This window comes from Halictus rubicundus, chromosome 13 (assembly GCF_050948215.1).
Source record: "Halictus rubicundus isolate RS-2024b chromosome 13, iyHalRubi1_principal, whole genome shotgun sequence".
Taxonomy (NCBI): Eukaryota; Metazoa; Arthropoda; class Insecta; order Hymenoptera; family Halictidae; genus Halictus; species Halictus rubicundus.
The window spans coordinates 6,451,119-6,477,494 of NC_135161.1; the positions used below are offsets into that span (position 1 = coordinate 6,451,119).

The 26,376-nt window shown below is 46.2% G+C and overlaps 1 protein-coding gene across 34 annotated transcripts in view; it reads right to left on the reverse strand.

Moving 5' to 3' along the window:
• Positions 1-851: 851 nt before the first annotated feature.
• The window catches only part of Shot (dystonin-like protein short stop), a 150,332-nt gene continuing 124,807 nt past the window's right edge, over positions 852-26,376 (reverse strand). For 20 of the 34 annotated variants that reach the window (XM_076799348.1, XM_076799344.1, XM_076799334.1 and 17 more), the window contains 13 exons: positions 24,902-24,976; positions 24,326-24,497; positions 24,134-24,251; positions 23,739-23,968; positions 23,216-23,333; positions 16,271-16,422; positions 8,378-8,540; positions 7,000-7,149; positions 6,739-6,925; positions 5,916-5,978; positions 5,047-5,166; positions 3,211-3,270; positions 852-2,187 (listed from right to left, as the gene is read on the reverse strand). In XM_076799348.1, the coding sequence (XP_076655463.1) occupies positions 2,028-2,187; positions 3,211-3,270; positions 5,047-5,166; positions 5,916-5,978; positions 6,739-6,925; positions 7,000-7,149; positions 8,378-8,540; positions 16,271-16,422; positions 23,216-23,333; positions 23,739-23,968; positions 24,134-24,251; positions 24,326-24,497; positions 24,902-24,976 (1,768 nt within the window). In that variant the 3' untranslated portion in view covers positions 852-2,027. Of the gene's footprint in view, positions 2,188-3,210; positions 3,271-5,011; positions 5,167-5,915; positions 5,979-6,738; positions 6,926-6,999; positions 7,150-8,377; positions 8,541-9,089; positions 9,152-12,931; positions 13,039-16,270; positions 16,423-18,977; positions 19,819-23,215; positions 23,334-23,738; positions 23,969-24,133; positions 24,252-24,325; positions 24,498-24,901; positions 24,977-26,376 lie in introns of those variants that run through there. The other 14 variants (XM_076799361.1, XM_076799352.1, XM_076799360.1 and 11 more) reach the window with 12 other exon arrangements.

Below are 26,376 nucleotides of genomic sequence, written 5' to 3' on the forward strand. Positions count from 1 at the left end.
TTCTCAAGATTTCTTTGTAGACCGGTTCGTTTTGGTGTCAAATGCGTGTGCGTTTTGCGTATATTTTTTGTTTCTTTCCACTGCAATTAGTAGCGACGATACAAAAACCTTCAAGTAAAAGCGAAAACAGAGATTAACATTTAAGGGGATAGATTAATAGATTAATCGCCATATCATCATTATCATCATCACCGTCATCACCATTCGTCATCACCATTCATCATCACCATCATCATCATCATCAATCATCATCATTATCATCGGCACGAGTCCGTGTTGTTCGCGTGAACGCGACTCTCTAGGCTACAAAAGAAAACGAAAAAGATAGAAAGACGAAAAGAACAGAAGAAAATCGCGAAGGGAAGAGTAAAGAACGCCATTTTCTTTTCCCGCGAGCCAGACAGATTCTCGTTCCACCGTCGCGTGGGGGGGCCCCTGTCGTTGCTAACAATCGGCATCGTTGCGTCTAACAACAACAATTCGTCTACGTTTGCTATCGATATAATATACATGTATAGTATGCGTGTACGTAGAACGATACGTACAAATCAACGGGTGTATAAACTTCTTTTTTTGCGTTTCGACACATTTCTCTACTTAAACGTAATGAACAAACATCGTCGATAGGAGCGGGTTAGAGTTACTCTTTCTCCGTTATTTTCTCGCGACGCGAATCAAACCGCATCACGGGGGGGTCCGCCCTAATCTTGGCCGGGATGCGTCGCGCCTACGGTTTTTCTTACTACTTCCGGTGGTCGGCTCGCCTCGGCAGGCAGGTACGATTCGCGCAGAAAGCGGCACGGCGATAGACTTTTAAGGCAATCCGGTCGCGGGTAGCGTTGACTCGTGTCTTTTCTAGGAAACTGTCTTATTCGCGGAGTGGTTCCCGGTCGCGACACCGAGCCGGAGAGCAATCGAGCAATGTATATGTACAGCGGTGTGGTTCCTACCCCTCTCGTCGAACGTGAACACTTTTCCTCCCCCGTTCCTCCAACGTCGGTCACCGAAATTTCGATTTTCTTTTTTTTTCTCCGACGTTTGCTCCCGCCGCGACGATCCCGGGCTTCGACGGAACGAGCGACTCGCGGGCAACGAAACCACGATCGTACGGCACAAACGTGTGAAACGATACCGAGTCAGCAGAGAGAACACGCAAAATCTCTTTTTCTTTCTTTCTTTCTTTCTCCTTCTCTCTATCTTTCTCTCTTTCTCTCTCTCTCTCTCACACATTCATTGTTACGGCTGAACACCTAGTAGTTCTATTGGATAGCGCAGCGTTACAATTACATTAATAATAATAAATCGTTATTCGGCTATGTGTTTCTCTGAGTCTCGGGTAAAGAAACTTGCTTTACGGGGGGGAAAAAAAAAATCTGTTAAACCGACACGCGCACCGTGTCCCTAGTACGGTAGCGTCGTCGCAGCGACACACGTATCTCTCACGCGCTATGCGTGCGTATGCGTGTGAAATTGTGTCATTCTGTTGCCTCGCGACGAAAACGATCGATCCTTCTCCTCCTCCTACTTCTCTTTGGATCGCGATCGCGCATAATTCGCTCGCGTCCGGTCCTACACTTTCTTCTTGTTCGTCTCTCGTTTTTAGTCGCGCGATTCTACGCGTTTTTACAAAATAGTTCGGTAATAATGTTAAGCTCTTTCACACTCGATCAGTTGGGACGCGCCCGGCGAGAGCGCAGCCTCGATGCGCGGATTAGGTAGCGAAACGGTAGCTAATTTGTTTTCTTTTTTTTTTTCGAGTAGGCTGCTCCCGGGTCGCGTCCGCGCGCGCGCTGCTTCGAATCGTTATTACATATATTTATATTTTTATATATATACATAGATATTTATTTATGTATATATATTTATAGATTTTATATTTATATATATATATATATATATATATATATATATTAGATTAGATTATCCTAAGCGTTGCGTCGACGGTGATCCCCGTTACGCGGGTCGCTGATCCCGCCGTCGACGTTTGGCCTTTTCGTTCGCGTGACTATACGAATATGTCCCGGCGACTATAATCGGAATGGTGCTCGTTGGTCGATCGGCGTTGGTTTTCCCTTCCGTTGGGTGGTCGGCGTCGAGACGGACGTGTCCGAGGCGCCCGACGGCTTCCTCGACAGCTTCAGAGATGGTGGTAGCGGCGTGCTCGATCCGCTGGACGGTGTCCTCGTTCTGCGAACCCACCAAAACCTGTATTAAACCCTGTCCGACACGGAACACGTCCAACCCGAACACCCCAATTTCTGTACAATTAATTCAATGCTGACACTGTGATTAACACTTTAAATCGCTCGCTACCACCGTCACAAATACATTTGGCATCCACAATCTTTCAGTTTACTAAAAAATACAGTGTTTACTCGATATATGTCCAAAACACGGGTCTAGCCAGAGACATATATCGGCCAGGAGATATTATTCCTCGCTCCAGGGCCCCTCACGGAGTATACAGTGATTTCTCTATATATGTCGCCAAGGCCTGGATGATAAATGTCGCGAAATTGTCCCCACAACCGTGGTATATACCCCGTGAGGGGTCTTTAAAGCTCTAGAGGCCTCGGCGCCGAGGAGTGTAAACATAACACGGCTCAGGTATGTCTCCTGGACGATATATGACGCTTTCAAGACCCGTGTTGCGGACAAATATCGAGAATTCACTGTACCCCGCAGTGGGGATAGTTCTGGGACTTTTATCGGCTAGGCATTTGGGACATATATACAGTAAACACTGTAGTTAAATTAGTTTCATAAATTTTGTTCTTTTAGATCATCGTACACCGCATAATGCTCAAAAAAGTTGATGACTTCCTTCTGCTAAATTGTTTTGATGATCACAGAGGTGTGCGATGAAATACATGCCGGTAGCGAACGTGTTAAAGAGTTTGCAAACACAGCCCTTGTAGCAGTATAGCAATCATTTTCGTTTGAATATCTTGAGAAAGGACAATCGGAATTGTTCAGCTGCAGCAACGGAAGTACAATTGGTGTTAGGGTTGGATACAATGTCCCTTATTTAGGATCTAGAACGATGATCGACGACGACACGCAGCCTGGTCGGTACGGCGCGGCGCGTGTCTCATGTTCACGGTTCGCGCGAACCACCCCTCGCGGAACAACAAGCAAGAGACAAAACAACCCCCAGTACAAAAACAAAAAAAAAACCACAACATCAGAGACCGAGAAACGATGGATTACCTATCTGGCTTGACGGCCGACGAGGTGTTAGTCGCTGAATTCGTGCACATCGAGCTGCTCCTGGTGTTAGAAAACAGACACGGCAAACGATTAGTCACGAGTCCCAAGCGGTGCCGATCGTTGGTTAGTGGTCGTGTAGAGACAGACATGAGAAAAGAACAGTGAGAAGGGAACGCTTCGACGAACAGTTCTTTCGATTTTGGAATGTTTAAATGACTTTTTCATTTTATAAGTTGACTCTAGACTCCCCTAGGCCCTTTAAGCGCTGAAGGGGGGCGCTTAAGGGGGGCACCCTAGGGTTCCCTGGGGGCTTCGGGACCCCAGGAATTCCCTGAGCGCTTACGGAGGGGGCCTTAGAAATCCCCTGAGAGCTTAGGGAGGGGGCCCTAGGAATCCCTTGAGAGTTTAGGAGGGGGGCCTTGGTTCTATGGGCGTTTAAGGGGGGCCCTAGGAATCCCCTGAGAGCTTAGGGAGGGGGCCCTAGGAATCCCTTGAGAGTTTAGGAGGGGGGCCTGGGTTCTCTGGGCGTTTAAGGGGGGGCCCTAAGAATCCCCTGAGAGCTTAGGGAGGGGGCCTTAGGAATCCCCTGAGAGCTTAGGGAGGGGGCCCTAGGAATCCCTTGAGAGTTTAGGAGGGGGGCCTTGGTTCTATGGGCGTTTAAGGGGGGCCCTAGGAATCCCCTGAGAGCTTAGGGAGGAGGCCCTAGGAATCCCTTGAGAGTTTAGGAGGGGGGCCTGGGTTCTCTGGGCGTTTAAGGGGGGCCCTAGGAATCCCCTGAGAGCTTAGGGAGGAGGCCCTAGGAATCCCTTGAGAGTTTAGGAGGGGGGCCTGGGTTCTCTGGGCGTTTAAGGGGGGGCCCTAGGAATCCCCTGAGAGCTTAGGGAGGGGGCCTTAGGAATCCCCTGAGAGCTTAGGGAGGGGGCCCTAGGAATCCCTTGAAAGTTTAGGAGGGGGGCCTGGGTTCTCTGGGCGTTTAAGGGGGGGCCCTAGGAATCCCCTGAGAGCTTAGGGAGGGGGCCTTAGGAATCCCCTGAGAGCTTAGGGAGGGGGCCCTAGGAATCCCTTGAAAGTTTAGGAGGGGGGCCTGGGTTCTCTGGGCGTTTAAGGGGGGGCCCTAGGAATCCCCTGAGAGCTTAGGGAGGGGGCCCTAGGAATCCCCTGAGCGTTTAGGAGGGGGGTCTAGGGTTCTCTGGGCGTTTAAGGGGGCCCTAGGAATCCCCTGAGCGCTTAGACAGGGGGGCCTAGGAATTCCCTGAGCGCTTAGGGAGGGGGTCTTAGGAATCCCCTGAGCGTTTAGGAGGGGGCCTAGGGTTCTCTGGGCGTTTAAGGGGGGCCTAGGAATCCCCTGAGCGCTTAGAGGGGGGGGGCTAGGAATTCCCTGAGCGCTTAGGGAGGGGGTCCTGGGGGTCCTAGGGGTCCTCTGGGCGTTTAGGAAAGGCCTTAGGGGTCCCCTGAACGCTTAGAATTCAACAAAGATAATTCTACAAGATAAAAGCTAGCACAAATGTTGAATTCTCAGTTGATAATCTACCCTATGAATCACGCGAATTTTTCTGGTAATTCCACGGTCGCTGCTGCAGAATGTACGAAAGTATTTCCATTGCTGGCGATAGGTATAACTTTGTCGAATTCGTGTTCAGGTTCGTCGAAGCGTCTCGTGTCGAAGAAACAAACGAAAACAGCAAACCGGGACGGGAGAAACGTTTGTACGAGGTTTCGCACGGAAAGAAAACGTGGTTAGACGTGCGGGATACGTGTCACACAGTGCGTGAAAGAGAGAAAGATAGAAGAGAAAGCTAGCCTGTGTTAAGAGCAGAGGAAACAGTTCGGCCATACCCGGTGGAATCGGTAGAAACCGTCGAGTCGTTGCTTCGCATGGAATGGGTGGATATATTGCTGGTCGTCGATTGCGGGGATTTAATATCCGTGCCCACGTACACGGGGATCCTCGAGTGGCTAAACCATCACCAATCATCAATACAAATGGTCGTTACATCGACGACACACGAGCCGGGGGACCGCGGAAACCAAAAAGCACCAACATGAACGAAACCGGAGGAACCAAAGCCAGAACGTAAAAGCCATAAACCCAACGTTAACGGATGGAAATGAGAATGAGACAGAGAAAAAGAAAAATAACGAACCACCTCCACCAGTTCTCGCGAGCTACGAACGTATTCGCAAAAATCCTGTATCGTGAATTCTGTTAAACTTCATATTTTTAGATTAAATAAAAATTGTCTACATCAATTGCAAAGTATTGGAGTCAAGTAAAAAATTCTTTACCTCTTCAATAACTTTAAGTAGAAAAGAATGTCTACTCTTAAATTCTCTTAATCATCGTTCTCCTCCAAATTGAATTTTTACCATAAATATATAAAGACCAGGTTCAGTTGTATATTACTGAAAACTGGTCTTGCTGGATTTTTTTACTCAAATTTTCAACTGTACAGTCTCTTCTAATTTTATGCAGTATAATCCACGATCTTCTGCGATGATCTGTGATCGGTTCACAGATCAAGGAGGCCAGGATTTTCTGTGCAAGTCACGATACAAGATTCCTTGCTGCCATTCTATTTGTCAGGATCAATTTCGAGACACCGTGTGGTTAGAACCCGCCGCCACAGTAGTACAAAGAGACGTGTCAAAAGCGCAAGCGAGTATACCCGGATCCTCGACTCCGATAATCGTTAATTTAGGTTTACCTGATCGGTGTGCCGACACCAGTCAGGGTTGGAATGCTCGAAGCTCTATGGATCGTGCCGAACCTAAAAACATGTTATTAACCAGACTTATGTTAATCGTCGTTACACCGACACGCTCGGACCTAGTGCGGTTAATATGCGTTGGAGAACCGGGCGCTCTAAGAACAATCTATAGCGATCTATAGCGATCTATAGCGATCTATAGCGATCTATTCGTTATCCCGTGTCGTCTTTTCGCGCGAGTGGAATTCGTGATTCTCGAACAAGTAGAAATTAAAATACAAAATACAAAATCAAAAAAAAAAAAAAAACGAGTAAGGGCGAGGTAGAAAATGCCGGGGGACTGAAAATACATATATAAATCATCGTGCACGATCCGGACTGGATGCGAATACGTCACGATGCACCTAAACGTAGAGATCAGGATACGATTGGATGGTAAACCCTGCGGGACTATCGCATTATAGTCTGTTCAACGAGACGATGCAATGAAGCAACAAGGTGCGACTTTTGCTAACTATCCAAGAAGGGTAACTTCAACCCTCTCGCAGTGAATTTACGTTTACTGTCTCGCCTCGTTGGCCAGGCTATAGTCTTCGGTAGATCATTTTGATCGAGCCACTGAATCGACAAATCAATTGCCCTCGCGGGGTTCGCCATCGAAAGGTATCGTCAATCTTCCAGCATACCGTCCTCGTTAATCTCTACCACGTAGTAGGATGCGAGAAACTCATCAATATCTATCTTCAAGATGCGAGTTAGTCCTCAAGTATTGGTCATTTTGATAGTTCTCTTTTCTTTGGGAAGTCTGTGGACTACGAACCTCGCTGACACGCCACTGGCTGGACTAACTAGCCCGGTGGGCGTCCTCGGTCGCGAACTGGAACCGTTCACAGGCGTTCCAAGCCTTTTTCCTGACACGCTGTTGTGTCTGCTCGAGGTTGGCGTGTTCCCCGTTGTACTGCTGACCGTTGTTCTGCGTGGTATGCGACTCAAGTTCGTCGAATCGTCTGAGAATAATTTATCATGTTATCAGGGGACGTTCCAAGACAGTTCAGTGGACGATTAAGATTGCGGGGTGTACCTGTGCTGTCGAGAGACTGCGTGGAACCGTATCTGCTTGGTGGTTTGCTACCCTGTCTCGAGGCAGGTCTGCTACCTGGTCTGCTGGTCGGCCTGGACGCTGGCCTGGATGCTGGTCTTGACGCTGGTCTGCTCGATGGACGACTACCTCCTGCAATGGGACATGTGTCAGACTTAGGCATTGTCTAAGTGAATTATTCGAAAAATAATAGTCCAGATAATAGACCGTCCTATTTGGTTACACGGTATCTGAAATGGGCACGTGTTACTTTGTTTGTACAGACAAACAGTTTTCCTTTGGACTATTCTATCCTTCTTTCCTTCTATTTCCTTCTTTATTTCAAATATTTATTTGATCAAATTATTTTACAAACAAAATCTCAAGTACTGTTCAATTCTGCCTTGTCGGCATCGTCAACTGCGTCTAAAACACAGTGTCCGACCCAGGGTTCTCCGATTTACCCAGTAAACATTTATACAATTATACAATTATACAGTTTGTTATGGATTTGGCACCAAAATTTGCCTACAAATTCCTAACAATCTGTTTCCGCATTAGGTATTTGGGTGCAAAGTTTGCAGGCACAATTCCATGCCAAATTGGGGCCAAACCCTGGCTTCGTTGTAGAGGGCAGGTCGGTCGCACGAAGAGCGGACCTAACCTTACTCTAAGAGCAAATATCGGGAAAAGTCGCAGTGAATCTTTCTGTAGGAGGGAAAACGGAATTAAATTATTGAAAATACACGAAACTTCAAATTATATAATTTAGAAGTTTAAATAAAACTCCGTTTTCCGTCCCACAACAACGTTCACTCCTACTTTGCCTCTCTAACAAGGTTTGGGCCCAATTTAGCATGCAATTTTGCCTGCAAACTTTACACTCAAATTCCTATCCATCTGTTTCCGTATTAGGCTCGGTATTTAAGTACAAAGTTTGCAGGTACAATTCCATGCCAAATTGCGGCCAAACCCTGGCTTCGTTGTAGAGGGCAGGTCGGTCGCACGAAGAGCGGACCTAACCTTACTCTAAGAGCAAATATCGGGAAAAGTCGCAGTGAATCTTTCTGTAGGAGGGAAAACGGAATTAAATTATTGAAAATACACGAAACTTCAAATTATATAATTTAGAAGTTTAAATAAAACTCCGTTTTCCGTCCCACAACAACGTTCACTCCTACTTTGCCTCTCTAACAAGGTTTGCGCCGAATTTAGCATGCAATTTTGCCTGCAAACTTTACACTCAAATTCCTATCCATCTGTTTCCGCATTTGGCTAGGAATTTGTCGACAAGTTTTGGTGCCAAATTGGTACAAAATAGGTTCCAAATTCTGCTCCAAGCAGGGGGGTTTGGTACCAAATGAACTGAGAGTTAGCTTACCAGGGGTGATGGTGCTCCTGTAAGGCGTGCTGGTCTTCCTGGCGGATCCAATCCTGAAGGAGCTCTCGTTGTCGCTGAGGCTGTCCGGGGTCCCGGCGCTCAAAGAGGAGCGGGACGCCCTGGTCTGTCCCATGGGAACGCTTCGAGCGCTTCGTTCCCTCACCTACGCGACAGAAATGTTAGTTGAAGCCGCGGGCACGACATTGAACTATAGAAATGCGAGTTCTACTCGAGAGTAGAGAGAGAGAGAGAGAAAAGTAAGAGAGAGAGAGAGAGAGAGAGAGAGAGAGAAAAGTAGGCAGAGAAACAGGCGAAACAGCGAGAGTCGTTTATCGGCTGTTGGGTGCGCCGCGTCGACCCGCGAGACACGATCTTTCCGGAAGCAATACGATCTAGATCCCACAATTTATTATTTTTTTTCCCAGAAAAGATCCGCCTCGCATCGTCGACATCGTCGCCGAAGAGTCGCAATGGTATACTGCTCGGTCGTTCGTTTGCAACCTTGAAACGCCGCCGCCGTTGTGCGGGCCGTAGACCGATCGAGGGTGATCGATCGATCGCGGCACATCGGTGACGGAACCGGCAACGTGGTGACCGTGTTAAAAGGTCGAAGAGAGCGTGTGTTTTTTACTTTCTATATTAGAACCAGTGTGAAGGAAAATCAAAATCAAATAAAAAACGAAACAAAGAAAGAAGATCCATGCAAACTTACCAGAGGAAGTTGGGAGAGATAGAGTAGCTTATGGTGATTCGAAGTATCTCCGATCAACGCCACTATGCACGCACCAATACAGCAATACAGGAGATCGTTATGCACATATATCGATACAGCAGTAACACCGTATCCGCGGACCGTGTCGTCTATTCGCGAAAAACCGTGCTCGGAACCGCGAATCCTTTTTCAAAAAGAAAAAAGACGAGGGAACGATCGACATCCTCTCGCTCGAGCTGCCCGAGAACCGATCTCTCTTCCTGGATCGCAGCCGCGGAGGATGACGATCGTCCTTTCGATCGGGCTACAAAGAATCCCGGTTCGTTCTACGGGGAATAGGGGGATCGTTCAGAGAGGCATCTCCAATCATCAATGGCAACCAAAGAATAACCCGTCTACTGTCGCGCGCCGGAAATCATCGGAAAAATCGGACCGCGAGATCGGACGCCCAGGGTACGGGGGACTATAGCGAGACTTCATGCGGTGTTTAGCGTCGTGTATTCCTCGTCCACGAGAAGATGGCACAGAGACACTTCTAGGTATCTCTTCGTTACCTGACACCCCTACTTCGCGTTACAAGTGATTTGAGTGATTTGAGGAAGACATCAAACAAACCTATCAAGTGTCACTGCATAGAGCGACTCAGTGTCGCCAGATCAGGGGAAATCGACTCCAATTGAGGGGAATACAGTTACCCCTCTCCGCCATTATCGGGCGAATCACGAAGCAGACGCGTCGCGAATTGGATGCGCGCATCTCATGATCTATCTGTGGTGGAAGCGTGTCGCCAGATGAGGGGAAGGAGCAGGAATTGAGGGGAATACAGTTACCCCTCTCCGCCATTATCGGGCGAATCACGACGCAGACGCGTCGCGAATTGGATGCGCGCATCTCATGATCTATCTGTGGTGGAAGCGTGTCGCCAGATGAGGGGAAGGAGCACGAATTGAGGGGAATACAGTTACCCCTCTCCGCCGTTATCGGGCGAGTCACGACGCAGACGCGTCGCGAATTGGATGCGCGCATCTCATGATCTATCTGTGGTGGAAGCGTGTCGCCAGATGAGGGGAAGGAGCACGAATTGAGGGGAATACAGTTACCCCTCTCCGCCGTTATCGGGCGAGTCACGACGCAGACGCAGACGCGTCGCGAATTGGATGCGCGCATCACGTGACCGATCGATGGCGGAAGCTTGGGATGCTTGCCGCCGGAAAATGGGGTAATAACGTCGTGGAGGGGGAAGGGTAGAGTGGGGGACAAGTCTTAATCTGGCAACACGGGTCCCACTGTCCTTCCAGAACCCTACGCCCCTGATACGCTAGTACAGTGTTGCCAGATGAGGAGAGGGAGCACGGATTGAGGGGAATACAGTTACCCCTCTCCGCCATTATCGGGCGAGTCACGACCAGTGCTGGGCAAAATAGTATTTGAAATAGAAAATAGTAAATAGTTTATTTGACTTTTTAAACCATACCTATAATCATGCAAATAAATTATTGTATCTACAAGAAAAAGTTTTTGAAATGCTATTTAGAAATAGTATTTTATTTGGAAAATATTGAAAACAGTTAGACTTATTTTGTAGGACTGTGTAAAATAGTATTTCGAATAGTTGATAGTAACTTATACATCTCTGATATTTTGTTGCGTGTAATGTTACTACGACATTGTCGTCCGTTTATCAACATGTTACATGCAAATGCTCGTGATTAAGCTACAAATAATACTTTGTTAACTATTACAGTTTCTTATGTTAAAAATTATAATTCATATTATTAACTGTTTGCTCCACTTGTTTTCATTGTAAGGAAATGTTTGAAATACATATTTGAAATACAACAGTATTCTATTTTATGTATCTAGTTATCAAAATAAAAATATTTTATTTGCCCAAAATTTTTCGTTCTATTTAAAGCAGTATTTTATTCGAACCGAATTAAGTTATACCATGTAAAATAGTATTTTAAATATTTTTTCTCGAAATTTTGCCCAGGTCTGGTCACGGCGCAGACGCAGTGTGAATTGGATGTGAGCATCACGTGATCTATGGCGGAAGTGTGGGGATGCTTGCCGCCGGAAAGTGGGGGAATAACGTTGTGGAGGGGGAAGGGTGGAGTGGGGGACAAGTCTTAATTTGGCAACACTGGTCCCACTGCCCCTCCCGAATCCTACGCCCCTGCTGCGCTAGTACAGTGTCGCGAGATGAGGAGAGGGATCACGGATTGAGGGGAATACAGTTACCCCCCCTTTGCCAGTACCTGGGCGCGACAGAGGCGGAACGCGTCACGTGACCGGCCCGCGACGGAAGCGGGGGGAATAGCGGAGTAGAGGGGGAAATTAGAGTGGGGGACCAATACACTGGCGCAGTCGCCAGATCAAGACTTGTTCCCCCACTCTAATTACCCCTTCTACTCCACTATTCTCCAAGTTTCCGACGCGTTTCGTTTCTGCCGCGCACACTCCGGTACTGGGAGAGAGAGGGTAACTTTTTCCCCTCGATTCATGCTCCCTCCCCTCATCTGGCGATACTAGTCTGCGCTGGTATTAACAGTGGGGTCTCAGAGTTCTGGCCCGAAATTTGTGCCATCTTCTCGCGGAGAATAGATGCATCGGAGAGATTGATTTCTTTCGATCGATCCTTGGTGAATGCACTGTGCGACAACGAGAAGCCAGGTTCTCACGCGTGCTCAGCGAAACTGTCCGATTCGCACGCGATTATTATAAAAATTCTCTGGAGCATGAGAAAAAAAGACACTACTAATGATGTTAATTTAACGAAATTAGAAATAAAGTCTAATGAAATTTCTCTTTCTTTTTGCAGACTGATTTTTGAAGGGACAAACGGCCCAGAAAAATAATTCGCATAATGCGAAATTGTAATGGTGCGACGTGAAAATTTTCGCACACATCGCCTTTTAATTTTTCCCGGCAGCGAGAAATATCTGGTCGTCGAAATGATCAAGGTGCGAGTGCATCCAGTGCATTCCACAGGTGGGAAAGGTGGCTCAACGGGTGTCAACAACCGCGGTGCAATGCTCCCGGGACGCGTCGACGGCCGTGGACGCACTTTCGCGTCAACGCGATGATCGTTACTCGACGAGATTTCGCGCGATCGGATTGTCGAGAGAGAATCGATGCACCTAGGCGAAGACTGACGAAACGAGTTCTCGATCGATCGTGCAGCAGGTACTCACGGCTGATCTAATCTACCAGTTCTACCGCATGCACGATTCACGATCCTCGATCCAAGGCTACGGAACCGTGTCGAGATCCGAGTGTGGTTCGCGAGAATGTGTGGGCGAATCTCGTGAAAATCAAGAACGAGAAAACACAAGAAAGTCGGATCGATGATCGATGATCGATGTATGATTGAAAGAAACGAAATAAAAAAAAAAAAGGAAAAAAGAAAAAAAAAACGAGGCAACAACACGCGTTCCCATCGGTCGTCGCACGATGACGCGAGGAACGTGAAGCGGCACTCGAGAAAATCAAACGGAAAAACTTTTCGAGACTGAGAGAGCGAGAGTGTGAGAGAGCGAGCGAGAAAACAACAAATATAATTAGAGAAACTCAAGACCAAACAACTCAAAGAAACAGCGAGTAAACCAGAGACAGACAAAAGAGAAAGAAAAACAATTTCAAAAAAAAAAAAAAAACGATGATAAGAGAACGCAGCAGAAGATACACAGAAAGTATACGTAATAGATATATATGTATGTATGTACGTATATATATATATATATGTAATAGAAAATATTAAATGATTAATTATTATACTGGGGTATACACCGTGTGTCACACCAACGACAGCAGAATTCAGAGAATAGAGTTTTCTTATTTACCCAATGATAAGAGGGGGCGTGCATGTGGAGGGGATACGAGCACGGGAGGTCCTCCTTTTGCCTCAAACTCTCAAATATCGGCGTCAGCTGGCTCATAAACTCCTCCGCTACACCACAAACGAAAAGTTTAAGGATCGATGCGCCGACGATACCGCGCGCGGCGAACCCGGTGTCGCACTCGGTGTCCTCGGACGCTGCAACGGGCGAAGGACCTCTCGAGCGATCCTAATCGCGATCCCACCGACCGCGAAGATGATCCTGCTCGAAAGGTCCTCTCTCTCCCGCTGCGCAGAGGACGCGGCGATCCTAGAGATCCTCGGGATCTCTCGACGGACGTCCGTGATCGATCACGGAATCAGAAAGAGACCAGAGCCGGGCAAATCGTCGAACTGCAAAAGATCGCAGGAACTCTGCGTTTTCTCGTGGATCGATTTCGCGAAATTAATCCCCGTGATTTCTCTATATATGTCGCCAAGGCCTACATGATAAACGTCGCGGAATTATCCCCACTACCGTGAATCATAACTGGGGTATGTCTCCTGGACGATACATGACGCTGGACATATATCGAGAATTCACTATAATTGACTGCAGGGCGAGTCATTCTTTAGAACTGACTGTAATGTATAGACTGCGGACGTTTGTGCGACTTTCGATTTTTATAGACGAGTTTTGAGATAGTGGGATGAAATAAGATCCTATTTTTAATGGGAACAGCCATTGCATCAGGTCGTCCCATAAGTTCGTGCCGTGGATATGTTTATATTATTCACCGTTGAAAAGTGTTTTAATGAAAAACCGCAGAAATTTTATAGTGACGGTACGATGTCTTTGTGAAAAAGGTCAGAAGAAAGGGTGATTACATATTTTATTTTTAGAATTTCAATGGTACAAGAGTAAACGGCACGAACTTATGGGACGACCTAATAGGTCGAAAACCAATCAAAATCTCACTAGATTCTATCAAATTTTGTTTTCCAGCATTTTTTTACAATTTTCGTAAGCCATAAATGCATAAAGATCCGCAGTCCAGTAATGTAATAGAGAACGACTTGGCAACCTAATTTATTTAAAATGTATGTCACAGAGAAATAAAAATGATCCTGACACGTAAAAAACGTGCAATGGGTGTTCAATTCTATTTCACGTTTTCGTCATTTCATTTCTGGGTCCAAAATAAATCCAGTTAGCAACACAAGATACTGAAAAAGTTTGTCGCGCAAGCTATGGAAAAGGTGTACAGCGATTTCTCTATATATGTCGCCAAGGCCTGGACTATAACCGTCCCGGAACTATCCCCACTACTCGAGAGGACGCCGAGGAGTGTAAACATAACACTGGGTATGTCACCTGGACGATACACGTCGCTGGGAGGACCCGTGTTGTTGACATATATCGAGAATCCACCATACAATTCGAGTTACTCGAGATTCGTTTTTGTGTTGCTATAGCGACGGTATATTATTAATTTTTCGCAATCGTCCAGAGGAACGGCGTGGTGCTCGCGTAAAATTTCGCAGTCGACTTTTCGTCGCCTTTGCCCGACCCTGAGAGACAGTAGATTACAACAGAGAGACAGTCTCGTGAAATCGCATCTCCTGAGGTGACTATAGGCCCCCAAGATGGCGGCGGGGGCCGACTGACGGCACGAAAATCTAACATCCCGATCCGAAGACGCAAATCTGCGTGGCTGTGGGGGTGTGTGCGGTGGGGCTGAAAAACTGAAAGGGACCGGGTGTCGGTGGGGTGGACGGTGGAGAAACAGGGTGAAACAAGGGTGAAACAAGGGTGAGATATGGGGTGAGACGGAGAACCGGGGAGCACGAGGGGGTTTTCGGTGACTTGAAGCGACTACCTAGAGGTGCTGAGAGGGTAGCTCTAGGTGCGACGATATTGCTACCGGTCTTCTAAGCTGACATGCTCGCATGCGAATTCAACAAATCGAGGCCTTTCGCGTTTTTGTACTTACCCCCTTCGTGGCCGCGAGAGAGATCTTCGACTAGGCAAGACCATGGAGAGACAGAGTGAGAGAGAGAGAGAAAGAGAGAGAGAGAGAGAGAGAAAGATAGATAGAGAGTAAGGGATCGAGAAGAATCGAGATCGAACCATTCATGTTCGACTTTGCTCTCTTCCGGATGGTGAGATCGTCTGTGACCTTCGCGAGATGTTCTAGAAGATGTAGAAATTTCGAACGGAAAAATTCTTTAAGCTCCAGAGCCGCTTCGAGAATGATTCTTTCGGAGACGGAGATGATTCCAGTACAAGAATCAACCATTGTACAGTTTCGTTTTAGTACTTCGCGAATCGGATTGATCCTAGCACAGCGGTTACACTATATATGTCCCAAAAAGCCTAACAGATAAAAGTCCCAGAACTATCCCCACTAATATAACACATGCAAGGTTATGTAAGATAAGTAGACTGCGGATCTGTATGCAAAATAAAAAATATTTGCATTGATTGCAAGATCCAGGAGCGAGATAAAAATTTCTTTCTTCTTTTAATTATTTTATCAAGCTAAAACCAATACGCTGGTGCTCTTAAATCTTCTTAATATGTCCACTGCTTTGAATCGTGCTTACCCATTTTTATCATAAATGCATAAAATCCGCAGTCTGAAGATAATACTGGTCGGGTATATCAGTGGTACACAAAGAATAGTATCTCCTATGCGATATTTGTCACCGATTAGACTCGTGTTTACATATATCGAGCAACCACTGTATATTCTGAGCTGAATAATGATTGAACCAATGGGGAATAAATAAAAAGAAATGTTCCTCTGGCGAACCCTAACCCTTTCCGGTCCTACGTCGATCCAGACTCCACATTTTTACTAATTTCCACGAGTTTAATACCACAATTTTATCGCACGTAACAACAATTATAACATTTCAGGTTAGCAAAGCCTCCTATGGGAAAATTAAATAAATTAAATAAATTAAATAAATTAAATTTATGACAATGTTGTAGCGATGTCTGCGGAAGCCCTTCGGACCAGAAAGGGTTGAGGGTCGAGAGGACTCGAGAAAAATGATTCTTCGGAAATGGTTTCCCTAGAGAGATTGCACCGTTCGTGGTGCGTAGGGATCAACGACCGATCCAGCGATCCATTTCGCATTTCCTCTGATCGAGGAGACCCGTAGCCGATCACGAGTATTCAGAGAGAGAGAGAGAGAGAGAGAGAGAAGAGAGAGAGAGAGTGAGAGAGAGTGAGAGAGACAACGGGACAGTCCCTCGGATAGATCGTGATCGGTGGCGTCGATGTATTCGGGGGAGGATTAACCGCGCCCTCGATCATGATCCATAAGAGGGTCCCCGAGTGATTGGTGGCGTTACCTTGGTGATCGGTCCGGCATTTGCGGATGAGATTTGCGTACGCTGCAACGTCGAGGTCGGGCTCGGCTTCGACTTGAATGCAGTCATTGTCTGGCTGACCCCGTCCGCCAGTATGAATTGCTCTCGCAGCTCGATATTCGTTCTTCCCTTGGCTACAGTGGTGTGTTGCGTGCACGCAAGTTAGAAGGAAGCCGTTACAGGACATGTATGCGCGGGATTTTTGTTTTTAGAAACGGGCCAGGGGGGGCGGGGGGCGAGGGGGCAAAGTGACAGAGAAAAATGTATTTTATAATACAGAGAGACGGAAAAAGACAGAGAAGAAGAAGAAGAAGAAGAAGAAGACAGAGGTAGATAGAAGACAGAGCATACAGCGACAGGGAAGAGAAGAAAGACAGATGTACAGAGAGCAGATAATTAACGGGCAACCGAGAGAGATTTGTTGTTGTTTTTTTTTTTTTTTTTTTCGTTGTTCGTTTTTTATAGCAAGTTATTAGTTGGCGCAAATATACAAATCAGAGCGATCGATGGGTTAGGGTCAGTGAAGCGGGAAAATAATTTATAGATTGACAGAGAGCGTTCATGCGCGGTTATCGACAGCGTAGTATCGACCCAAGAGAGTGTCGAATCGAGATTTTTTTTTTGTCAGCGCGAAAGTGGAAGAGAGATAGTAGAGTAGAGATACGGGGAATATGGTAGCGCAGATAAAAATAGCGGCGATAGTACAGCGAGTAGTTTGTTAGAGCGTTGCCAGCGGCGTACACGGTATGTTCGTGTGCGAGTGTACGGTGGGAGACAAAAAAGAGACAAAAAAAAAATACAATGTATTATAGAACGATTGTATCGGTCGAAAGAGTTCGGCTGGGTGGGGGTGGGGGTTGGTAAAACAACGGGTGTCGGAGTCGTAAATGATATAAACAAATACGTGGGAATAAGTCGTGTGTCCATGTGACTACCGCTTTGATTTGCATTTGGTTGACTTCGCGATGATACATGATTGCGATGAGTCGAGATAATGAGATCTTCGTCGGCGATGATTTCCCGTTAATTATTACGCAACGCGACCAATTAGTCGAGCGCGACCGGGGAGGGTGGCATGCGAATGCAACGCCGACGTTCCGAGCATTTTCATTAACCGTTTCTCATCAACTACCAACGGTTTAAATTCACAGAATAAGAAATTATCGGGGCAGACAACTCTCGAGGCATTGCAATCTTAGGGTACTGCGCTCTTAAAGTAATGAGACGAAAAAAATAGTGAGCTGTCGAGGTAATGCACGTTCAAAATACTGAGCTCTTCAGGTACTGCGCTTTCAAAATGCTGAGCTCTTCAGGTACTGCACTTTCAGAATACTGAGCTCTCAAAATATGGAGATCTCAATATAAGGAAATCTCAAAATATGGAGATCTCAAGTCTCAAAATACTAAGCTCTCAAGGTACTGCACTCTCCAAATACTGAGATCTCAAAATACTGAATTCCCAAGGTACTGTACTCTCAAAATACTGCACTCTCAGAGGACTGAGCTCTCAAAATACTGCACTCTCAGAGGACTGAGCTCTGAAAATACTCAACTGTCAAGGTACTGCACTCTCCAAATACTAAGATCTCAAAATACTGTACTCTCAGAAGATTGAGCTCCCAAAATACTGCCATCTCAGAGGACTGAGCTCTGGAAATACTCAACTGTCAAGGTACTGCACTCTCCAAATACTAAGATCTCAAAATACTGTACTCTCAGAAGATTGAGCTCTCAAAATACTGCCATCTCAGAGGACTGAGTTCAGAAAATACTGAGATCTCAATAATACTGAGCTGTCAAGATACTGCACTCTCAGAGGACTGAGCTCTAAAAGTACTCAGTTCCCAGACTACTCAACGGCCAGACTAATGAGCTCTCAGACTACTGAGTGGTCAGACGACTGAGTGGTCAGACGACTGAGTGGTCAGACTACTGAGTGGGTCAGACTACTGAATGGTCAGATTACTGAGCTCTGACTACTGAATGGTTAGACTACTCAACGGTCAGACTAATGAGCCCTCAGACTACTGAATGGTCAGACTTCTGAACGGTCAGACTACTGAGTGGTCAGACGACTGAGTGGTCAGACGACTGAGTGGTCAGACGACTGAGTTGTCAGACGACTGAGTGGTCAGACGACTGAGTGGTCAGACGACTGAGTGGTCAGGCGACTGAGTTGTCAGACGACCGAGTGGTCAGACGACTGAGTGGTCAGCCGACTGAGTGGTCAGACGACTGAGTTGTCAGAATACTGAGTGGTCAGACGACTGAGTGGTCAGATTACTGAGCTCTGACTACTGAATGGTTAGACTACTCAACGGTCAGACTAATGAGCTCTCAGACTACTGAATGGTCAGACTTCTGAACGGTCAGACTACTGAGCGGTCAGACTACTGAACTTCCAGTATACTGAGCACCCAGAATAGTGGTCTCTGGACTGCGGATCCCTATTTTCCCATTTTCATGGGCTGTTTTCTAAAAATTGAGCCAAAATGTCCCGCGTCGATTAGGCGCGCTTCCACAGAAAGATTGAATTAAAAACGTTATAGTTTCATAATACAAATTCCCCATCGTGTCCCATAAACTCGTCCATGTTATGAATGCATAAAGTTCCGCAGTCTAGTGATCTCCCAGAGAGTACCGAACACCCATCGCTTTCAGAACTCTGAGTTTTCAGAGCGGCCTACCTATTGAACCAATGAATTCCTCACCTTGAAACGTCGATTTTTGGCATGTTCTCGTCAAGATGTGCAGGATTATATAATAGAAAGTTAAAAAAATTCTGGTTCGCCAAAGTGAAGTTTAACCGTCGGAGCATTAAAAAAGCACTGCACATTCGGTGCACAAATTCTCGAGAGGTGTCAGCTTGGAACGTCAGCGTTGACGGGGCGATATCCGTCGACAAAAGTGTGAAACGAACGTAATCGAACCGACAAGTGATGAAGTGGACACAGTGATCAGAAGGAAAATAATGGCGTGTGAAAGAGAGAAAGTGTGTGTGAGAGAGAGAAAGAGAGAGAGAGACAGATAGTGAACAACGCGATACCGTGATTCTAACGTCGTCGAAGGGTTTCGCGCGCGAAGTTAGAACAACAATGTTTTATCATGCTATTCAACGCGGGCGCGAGCGAGCACACGCGCCCAAACACACGCAACACAAGCGCACACTTTCACGCACAATTTCTGGTACACGCTCGAGACGAACTACGATCACACAGCACAGACACGCGTACAGCGACACGAACTCGTTGCGAGGAAGCAAACGTATGAAACACGAACACATGCAGGATATACGAAAACGACGATTTCGTGGCCAGTACGGTAATCAATCTTTTGTCCACCTTCCAGGTAGGAAGGTCCGAACTGTTATGACAATTATACGGATAAAGATTCGTTTACTTCGATTTATTTGTTTGTAAACGCACGGGCCACGAAGGACAATTATTCCCATATAAAAAGATTCTCACCGAGCGGACACCAACCCTCATGTTGTTCCGGTTTGTTAGGGTCCGGTATCGGCATTAGAAAAACTTGACGGGTTAATCACGATTTGAGGAGTTTAGCGATTCGTCCGTTCAATTATAACGTTTCTTTTTTTTTTTTTTCTTAATGATACATCTTTTTTGTTAAGTTCGAATGAAGGCATGCAATAAAGTCAATGAATTAAAAAAAAAAAACTCGAATGCGTATCCAAGTACACGTGAGACAAAGAGATATCGGAGTATTAGAAGGGTTAAACGTCGGCAGAGTGGTGCGTGAGTGACAAACGAGATGTATCGATTTATGGGGACGGGAGAAACGGAGAGCAATGTGACCTTGCGGGAGGATCGTGGAACAGAGGATCAACCAGTCAACGTTATTAATAGGGCAAAATGACAAGCGATACGAGTCTCCTAATGTACCAAAATACCTCTAGTGGCTCAACGGCCGAGCGGACCGCCCCCGTACCAACGAGCTTCGACAGGAAACCATAAAGCCATAAATTAAAAAAAAAATGTTTTCAAGTGCTAGGCACCTTCATTAATGGACGCTCGACAAAAATGTACGGTACTACGCAACGATAACAAAATCAAAATTACTTCTTTGTCTTTAACCCCCTCAGAGGGCACAAATTTGCGTAACATGTTGGTTGTAAAATTAACAACTCCACAACGACTGGCGCAAAATACGTATTTATAGTAAACGTCTCAATACTAGCTACAACAGAAAATCCAGGATTTTAACACTAGGTTTACGGAGCACTAAAAATGACTATTTTACATTACTTTATAAAAATAACATGAATGTATCGATCAAAGTTTGTAGCCATTTTTTTAATAATATAGACCCAAAGAAATCAATTTGTTAAATCATTGTTCATGGATGCATTTTTACAATTTCAATATTCGTAATTTAACCCTTAGCACTCGAATGGTGACTGTAATGCACCACTAAAAATTGCTGTATTATTATTCAAAATATTTTTTACATTATCAAATTTGTTTGTATTTAATAAATTACTAAACATTTCGGTATTGTACGAGTAAGTTGCACTATTTTCGTATGTATAACATGAAAAAAAAATATATAGGAGGGCAATATTCTAGGTCGGAAGAAATGTTTCATTTTGGAATTAAAATAGCTTCGAGTGCAAAGGGTTAAAAATATTAGAATCCGTCATTTCGACGGGTCCCGTAAATCTAGTGTTAAGAATTTAAATGAGACCTTCGCGCACCAACACTGTCTCAAGGTCAAACCATTATCATCACGATATGTTCCCCACGGTGCCATACAATTTTCAACTGAAACCTTCTTTTATATCTCTGATACTTATACAGCATGCCCGTTTGAAGTGTCTTCTTGTGATTATTTCTATGTTTATCGTCAATAAAATTCAAGTTTTCAAAAAATGCCAGCCCCCCGAAGAATAATGGGAACGCGGCGAACGTTTTAAAGAAAAGAATAGTGAAGCTCGTGGAGAACGGCGGCCCGCTCGCGAATTAGTATGTAAGAAAGCCCAAACCACGGAACCTAGCGATTACAGGTGAGAGCCACGACGCCTCGGCGAAGGTCCGCCTACGCGCGCGCGTGTGTGTGTTAGCAACGGTCCAGGGGTCGGTTAATGAGGATTAATCTTGATTAGTCACGCTCACAAAATCGTACCTCAGGAGCTGAGATCGTACACGCACGTGAAAGAATGCACCAACGGGAGAGAATGTGAATGAAGAGAGCGAGAGAATGAATGATCGCGCGCGCGTGCGTGCGTTTCGACGCGGATGAATACGAGTAGTATCGCGTGTGGATGAACAGGTGTTACCGAGGCAGCGGCCGATGCGATGGGGTGAACGCGAATCGGGGTGAAGGGTCCGTAGACGGTAACAGAAACAGAACACTCGGAGGAGGGTGAACCTGAAGAGAAGCTGCTTCCTCTCTGATCACGATGACAGATGGATAATCCCCAAATCAAAGTAATTTCTTAATCTCTTAAGCACGGCGCGCTTGTCCGCAACTCTGTCTCGCAGGTACGGCGCACAGTGGGCAATTTGGACAAAATCGGATTCAAAATCAAGGAACTTTCGATAGGAATGAGGTAGAGCGATGAAATTTTTTTTAAATGAATGCTGCAACTTTGTAGAATATGGGAAAAATAGAGAGACTGTGGTACGAACGTTTTTTAACCTCGAGAAAATTCGTTAAACGCGCACAAATTCAAGAAAATTTTAGTTTTTCCAATACCACGCGCGGAAAATTTTTTTTTTTAACATTCTGTACATCATTTCCCATCGATTTTTTCACGCTGATTTCAAATCTGGTCTCAAAATTTGTCTACGACCTCAGGATTTTGCAACAAATAGATTTTTGTGACAAAAACTAATGAAGTCATTTGTTCGTTGAAATGATTGGATGGTAATAATCGCCCTATTTTTCCCATATTCTACAAAGTTTCAGCTTTAATTTAAAAAAAATTTCATCGGTCTACCTCATTTCTATCGAAAGTTCTTTGATTTTGAATCCGATTTCGTCCAAATTGACCACTGTGCGGCGCGCTTGTCCGCAACTCCGTCTCCCAGGGACGGCGCGCCTGGCCGCGGAAGGCACAAAAGCCGCTATAGTGGCTTTATCGTTCAAACTGATGCTTTCCACGGAAAGCCACTATGGTGGCGTGCCGTTCAAACTGATGCTTTCCACGGAAAGCCACTATAGTGGCGTGCCGTTCAAACTTATATTTTCCATGGAAAACCACTATAGTGGCGTGCCGTTCATACTGATCCTTTCCACGGAAAGCCACTATAGTGGCGTACAGTGCTCAAGAGGTTAATTTCTTTTTTCTTCGGAAAATTGAACCAACCACCCTGTTCCCTTTTTATCAACTTTGCTTTAGGTAGAGAAATACGATATGATTTTTATGCTAATTCTTAGTTTCTTATAACACGGTAAGGATTCACCGCGTTACAGGAAGGGTTGATTGCGCAAACGTTTCTTTTCCTAGGAAACGGTAACCGAGAGAGAAAAAACTATGCTTTTGTCTGACAGATCAACGAAGAAAGCAGCATTCCCGCAGGTTCATCCTCGGAAGCGACAACCCACGCGACGCAACGGAGAAACAAAGCAAAACGGGTCGAAAAGAAATCCCACACGCGTCGCTAATCAGCGAAACAAACATGTAAACCGCGTTTAGCTGCCTCTTTCAAAGGGGGAGAAATGGGGAACGGGAGGGTTCAGACACCGTTGCGAGTCGAGAGAGACACGGTCGATCTTGGGACTCGTCGGAGGGAGATCTGAGGGCCGCGGGGTCGTCGGGGACCGGTCCCGTCGACTGGTTCTCATTTTGCTCGGTGTAGCACGTTCGGACACGGATTCATCGCGTTTCTCATAGTCAGCGATTCGAGTATTCGACGGTAACGGAGTAGAGAAGAGACAGTGTGACCAGACGGGTGAAATACTCACCGCGGCAAGGATCATTCTTTAATAAAAATTCGTCCAGCGCTACCCAGCCTCCGCCCACTCGCACCATCACGGTGGACCGCAGGATTCGGACCAGACGCAGCTTCTGACTGTCACCGAACTGCGAATAGAACGTTGTCAGAACGGTGCTCGACAGAAGCATCCAAGATGCAGCGTTATTTCGACGGCTTTAACCCCCGGCTGCGAGTTTGCTAGGCTTTTCGCTTGTTAACCCTGAGCACTCGAATGGCGACTGTAAGGCGCCACTAAAAGTTACTATATCATTATTCAAAATGTTTTTTGCATTATTAAATTTGTACGAGCAAATTGCACCATTTTTGTATGTATAACATGAAAAAGTACATATAGAAAGGAAAAATTCTAGATCGGAAGAAATGTTTCGTTTTGGAGTTAAAATAGTTTCGAGTGCAAAGGGTTAATGTTACTACTGCTTCGATTTGTCTAGTTTCGTTCGAGCAGGGGGTAAAGCGTCGATTAGGGGCTCGTTTGAGAGATTCTCTGGTACCCTGTATTTCCCTTCGCCGACTTGGAACACGCGGAACTTCTGGCGACACGTGCACAGCATCACCAGTCGCTTGACCTCGTCGTGGATCTTGTCGGTGTCGTTGTAGGTCCTGCGTTCTTCCCAGTCTGGTCTCAGGGCTGCTATGAACTCCTTCCAGTCGATCAGTCCCTCGCCGTGACGGTCGAACAGATCCGCCACTGCTCCCATCTCTAATCTAGACGTCTCGAACTCTGCAAGAAATCGTCTCGTCAGAACGAATATCATAGAGAAGAAGATTATGGTCCTTGGTATACAGGGTGATTCAGCCAAGTGTCCCAAACTGTACCAACTAGTGTCATTTAGCTGGCACACTTAGCCGAATCAACCTCTGCGGTGAGAAAAAACACGGCACTGACTGGTGTTCATGATTCCTTGGATGAAGTCCTCGCGAGGAATCAGACCGTCGTTGTTCTTGTCCATCTTCCTGAAGAGGTCCGTCAGCCTGGACTTCTTGTGGTTCATGAACTTGAGGAACTGCAAGGGAGTAACGATCGATAACAAGATCCAGAAGACTTTCAATGCCAGAAATAACCGTTGGATCCGCTCACCCTCTTCCTCCAGTCCTCCCAGCTGAAGTTGGCGACACGGTCCAATTCCTGGATGTAGTTGTACTTGTCCTGGAGTCGGCGTTGTCGTTCCCACGCCAGCATCCAGACGTGCCTCCACCTGTCCCAGAGCAGCTTGACCCTCGGGCTGCGGAACTCGGGTTCGGCGCCTTTGCTGTGGAGACCACGAGGAACCACGTCAACGCTGGCGCAATATCAAGGACACGTCGACACGGACTTGGTTAAACGAAGCATGAGAAGCAAAGAAAGCGGATGAAACGTTGAAAAGAAGAACGTCGTTGGACTCTACACCGGTGAACTTTGAAAACGAACATCTCGAGGGAAAGAAAGACGCTGTACGGTTAGAACCAAAGAAACCAAAGAGTGATACAACGAAGGAGCAAAACTAGAAGAATTGATCGTTCTTAGAGTGTGAGTCGAAACGAAACCCGGTTGAACTGCAAAAGAAAGACGAGAGAACAGGTAGAAAGAACGACGTGTCAGGGATTTTGGAGAAAGCGAGTTGCAATATGGACGGCGGCTATAAGGTCGAATTGTTAAAGGCTGGGTTTGACGAACCTTCCTTTGGGTGGGAAGCGTGGGCCGATGTGCGGCAACGAATCCGGCGTTCTCTCACGGCCCGGGCTGGCTCGGCTAAACAGGAACATGCGTCACATCACTCGACACTTCTACCAGACACCGATCACCGTGTCCCAAGTCGGCGATCGATCCTTGGCTGTCTTACGGGGACGAGCGAACGGGGAAGAACGTACAGAGAACAGGCTTCGAAAACGCGTAACATCGTCTCGAAGGATCAACAGACTCATACGGCAGCTTCGCACATCATTCGCGTGACTGTACTCCGAATGCAAGGGTCATCGAGGACCCAGGAGCTACCTTGCACCCTTCTTCAGAGCTTCGAGTCTCCTTCGAACTCTACGAACAGTACGAACCTGTTCTCTGTACTTGTTGCAGGATGCTTCACCGCATTCGATACAAATATTGGGTTGTGTAATGAATTCCCGCGTTTTTGTATGTATTTTTTTCCCGCGAATTTGTGTTTCGTTAGGCAAAGCATACACATGCACTCGCAAATCTTTTTCTTGCCCTGTCTGCTTGAATTTTGTCGAATTGTTTCCTGGAACTTCCATGTCAGAAGCCTGAAAATTGATTGAAATTAAATAATTGTAAAAATTGTGGGTATGTAGAGCAAGAAAAACACTTGCGAATGCGTGTGTATACTTTACCTAGCGAAGCACAAAATTGCAGGGAAGAAATAAAATGCAAAACAACGCGGAAATTTCTTACACAACCCAATAGTTTAAACGCAGCTGTTACTATGACACAAGAATAGACGAGGTGTCCGACCAATGGACGGTGGAAGCATCCTGCGCGGTATACGCCTCGGACGCGCTCCAAGTGTCCTTTTTTTTTCCACCTCGTATCCAAAAAAGAGTTACTCTCTACCATGCTGGCTACGGTGCACAATCGTTTGTCGCTCGACGGATACTCTACTCGAGAAAATGAAACTGGTATCGAACACTCTCGTTTAACGAAGCTGGAAACTTTTCGAGCTGAGACAGACCAGGCGAGGAGAGACAGTGAGAGCAGTCTCGCGCGGCAAACACGCACCTTCCTCCTCCGTGGTTCCAGGTGTGTGTGCGTCCCCCCATGGACGTCCGGAATGATCTCGAGCGTGTTTTCTTTTTTTCGATTTTCGTTTGCGAAGGAGATCGTAACGCGTATCTCTCTCTGTCACGCAGCAAAGTAAAGAGAAATGGAACGAAAGTACAAGGAGACTCAAACGCAACATCATGCACACACGCCAAGGGTTCCAAGAACTCCGAAGCTCAAAACGGCAATCGTACGGAGAACCAAAACGGAACGAAAAAACGGCTCGAACGATAGAAATCGTCGAGCACACGCCTCGTGAAGCAAGATACAATATAATAGTCTGTTGCTCGCTCGAGCGATTATCCGTCTACCTCGGAGGAACGATGAGAGACTCTTGGGGACGAGCGCGATCCTCGGCTATCCGTCTTCGCTAAAAGAAA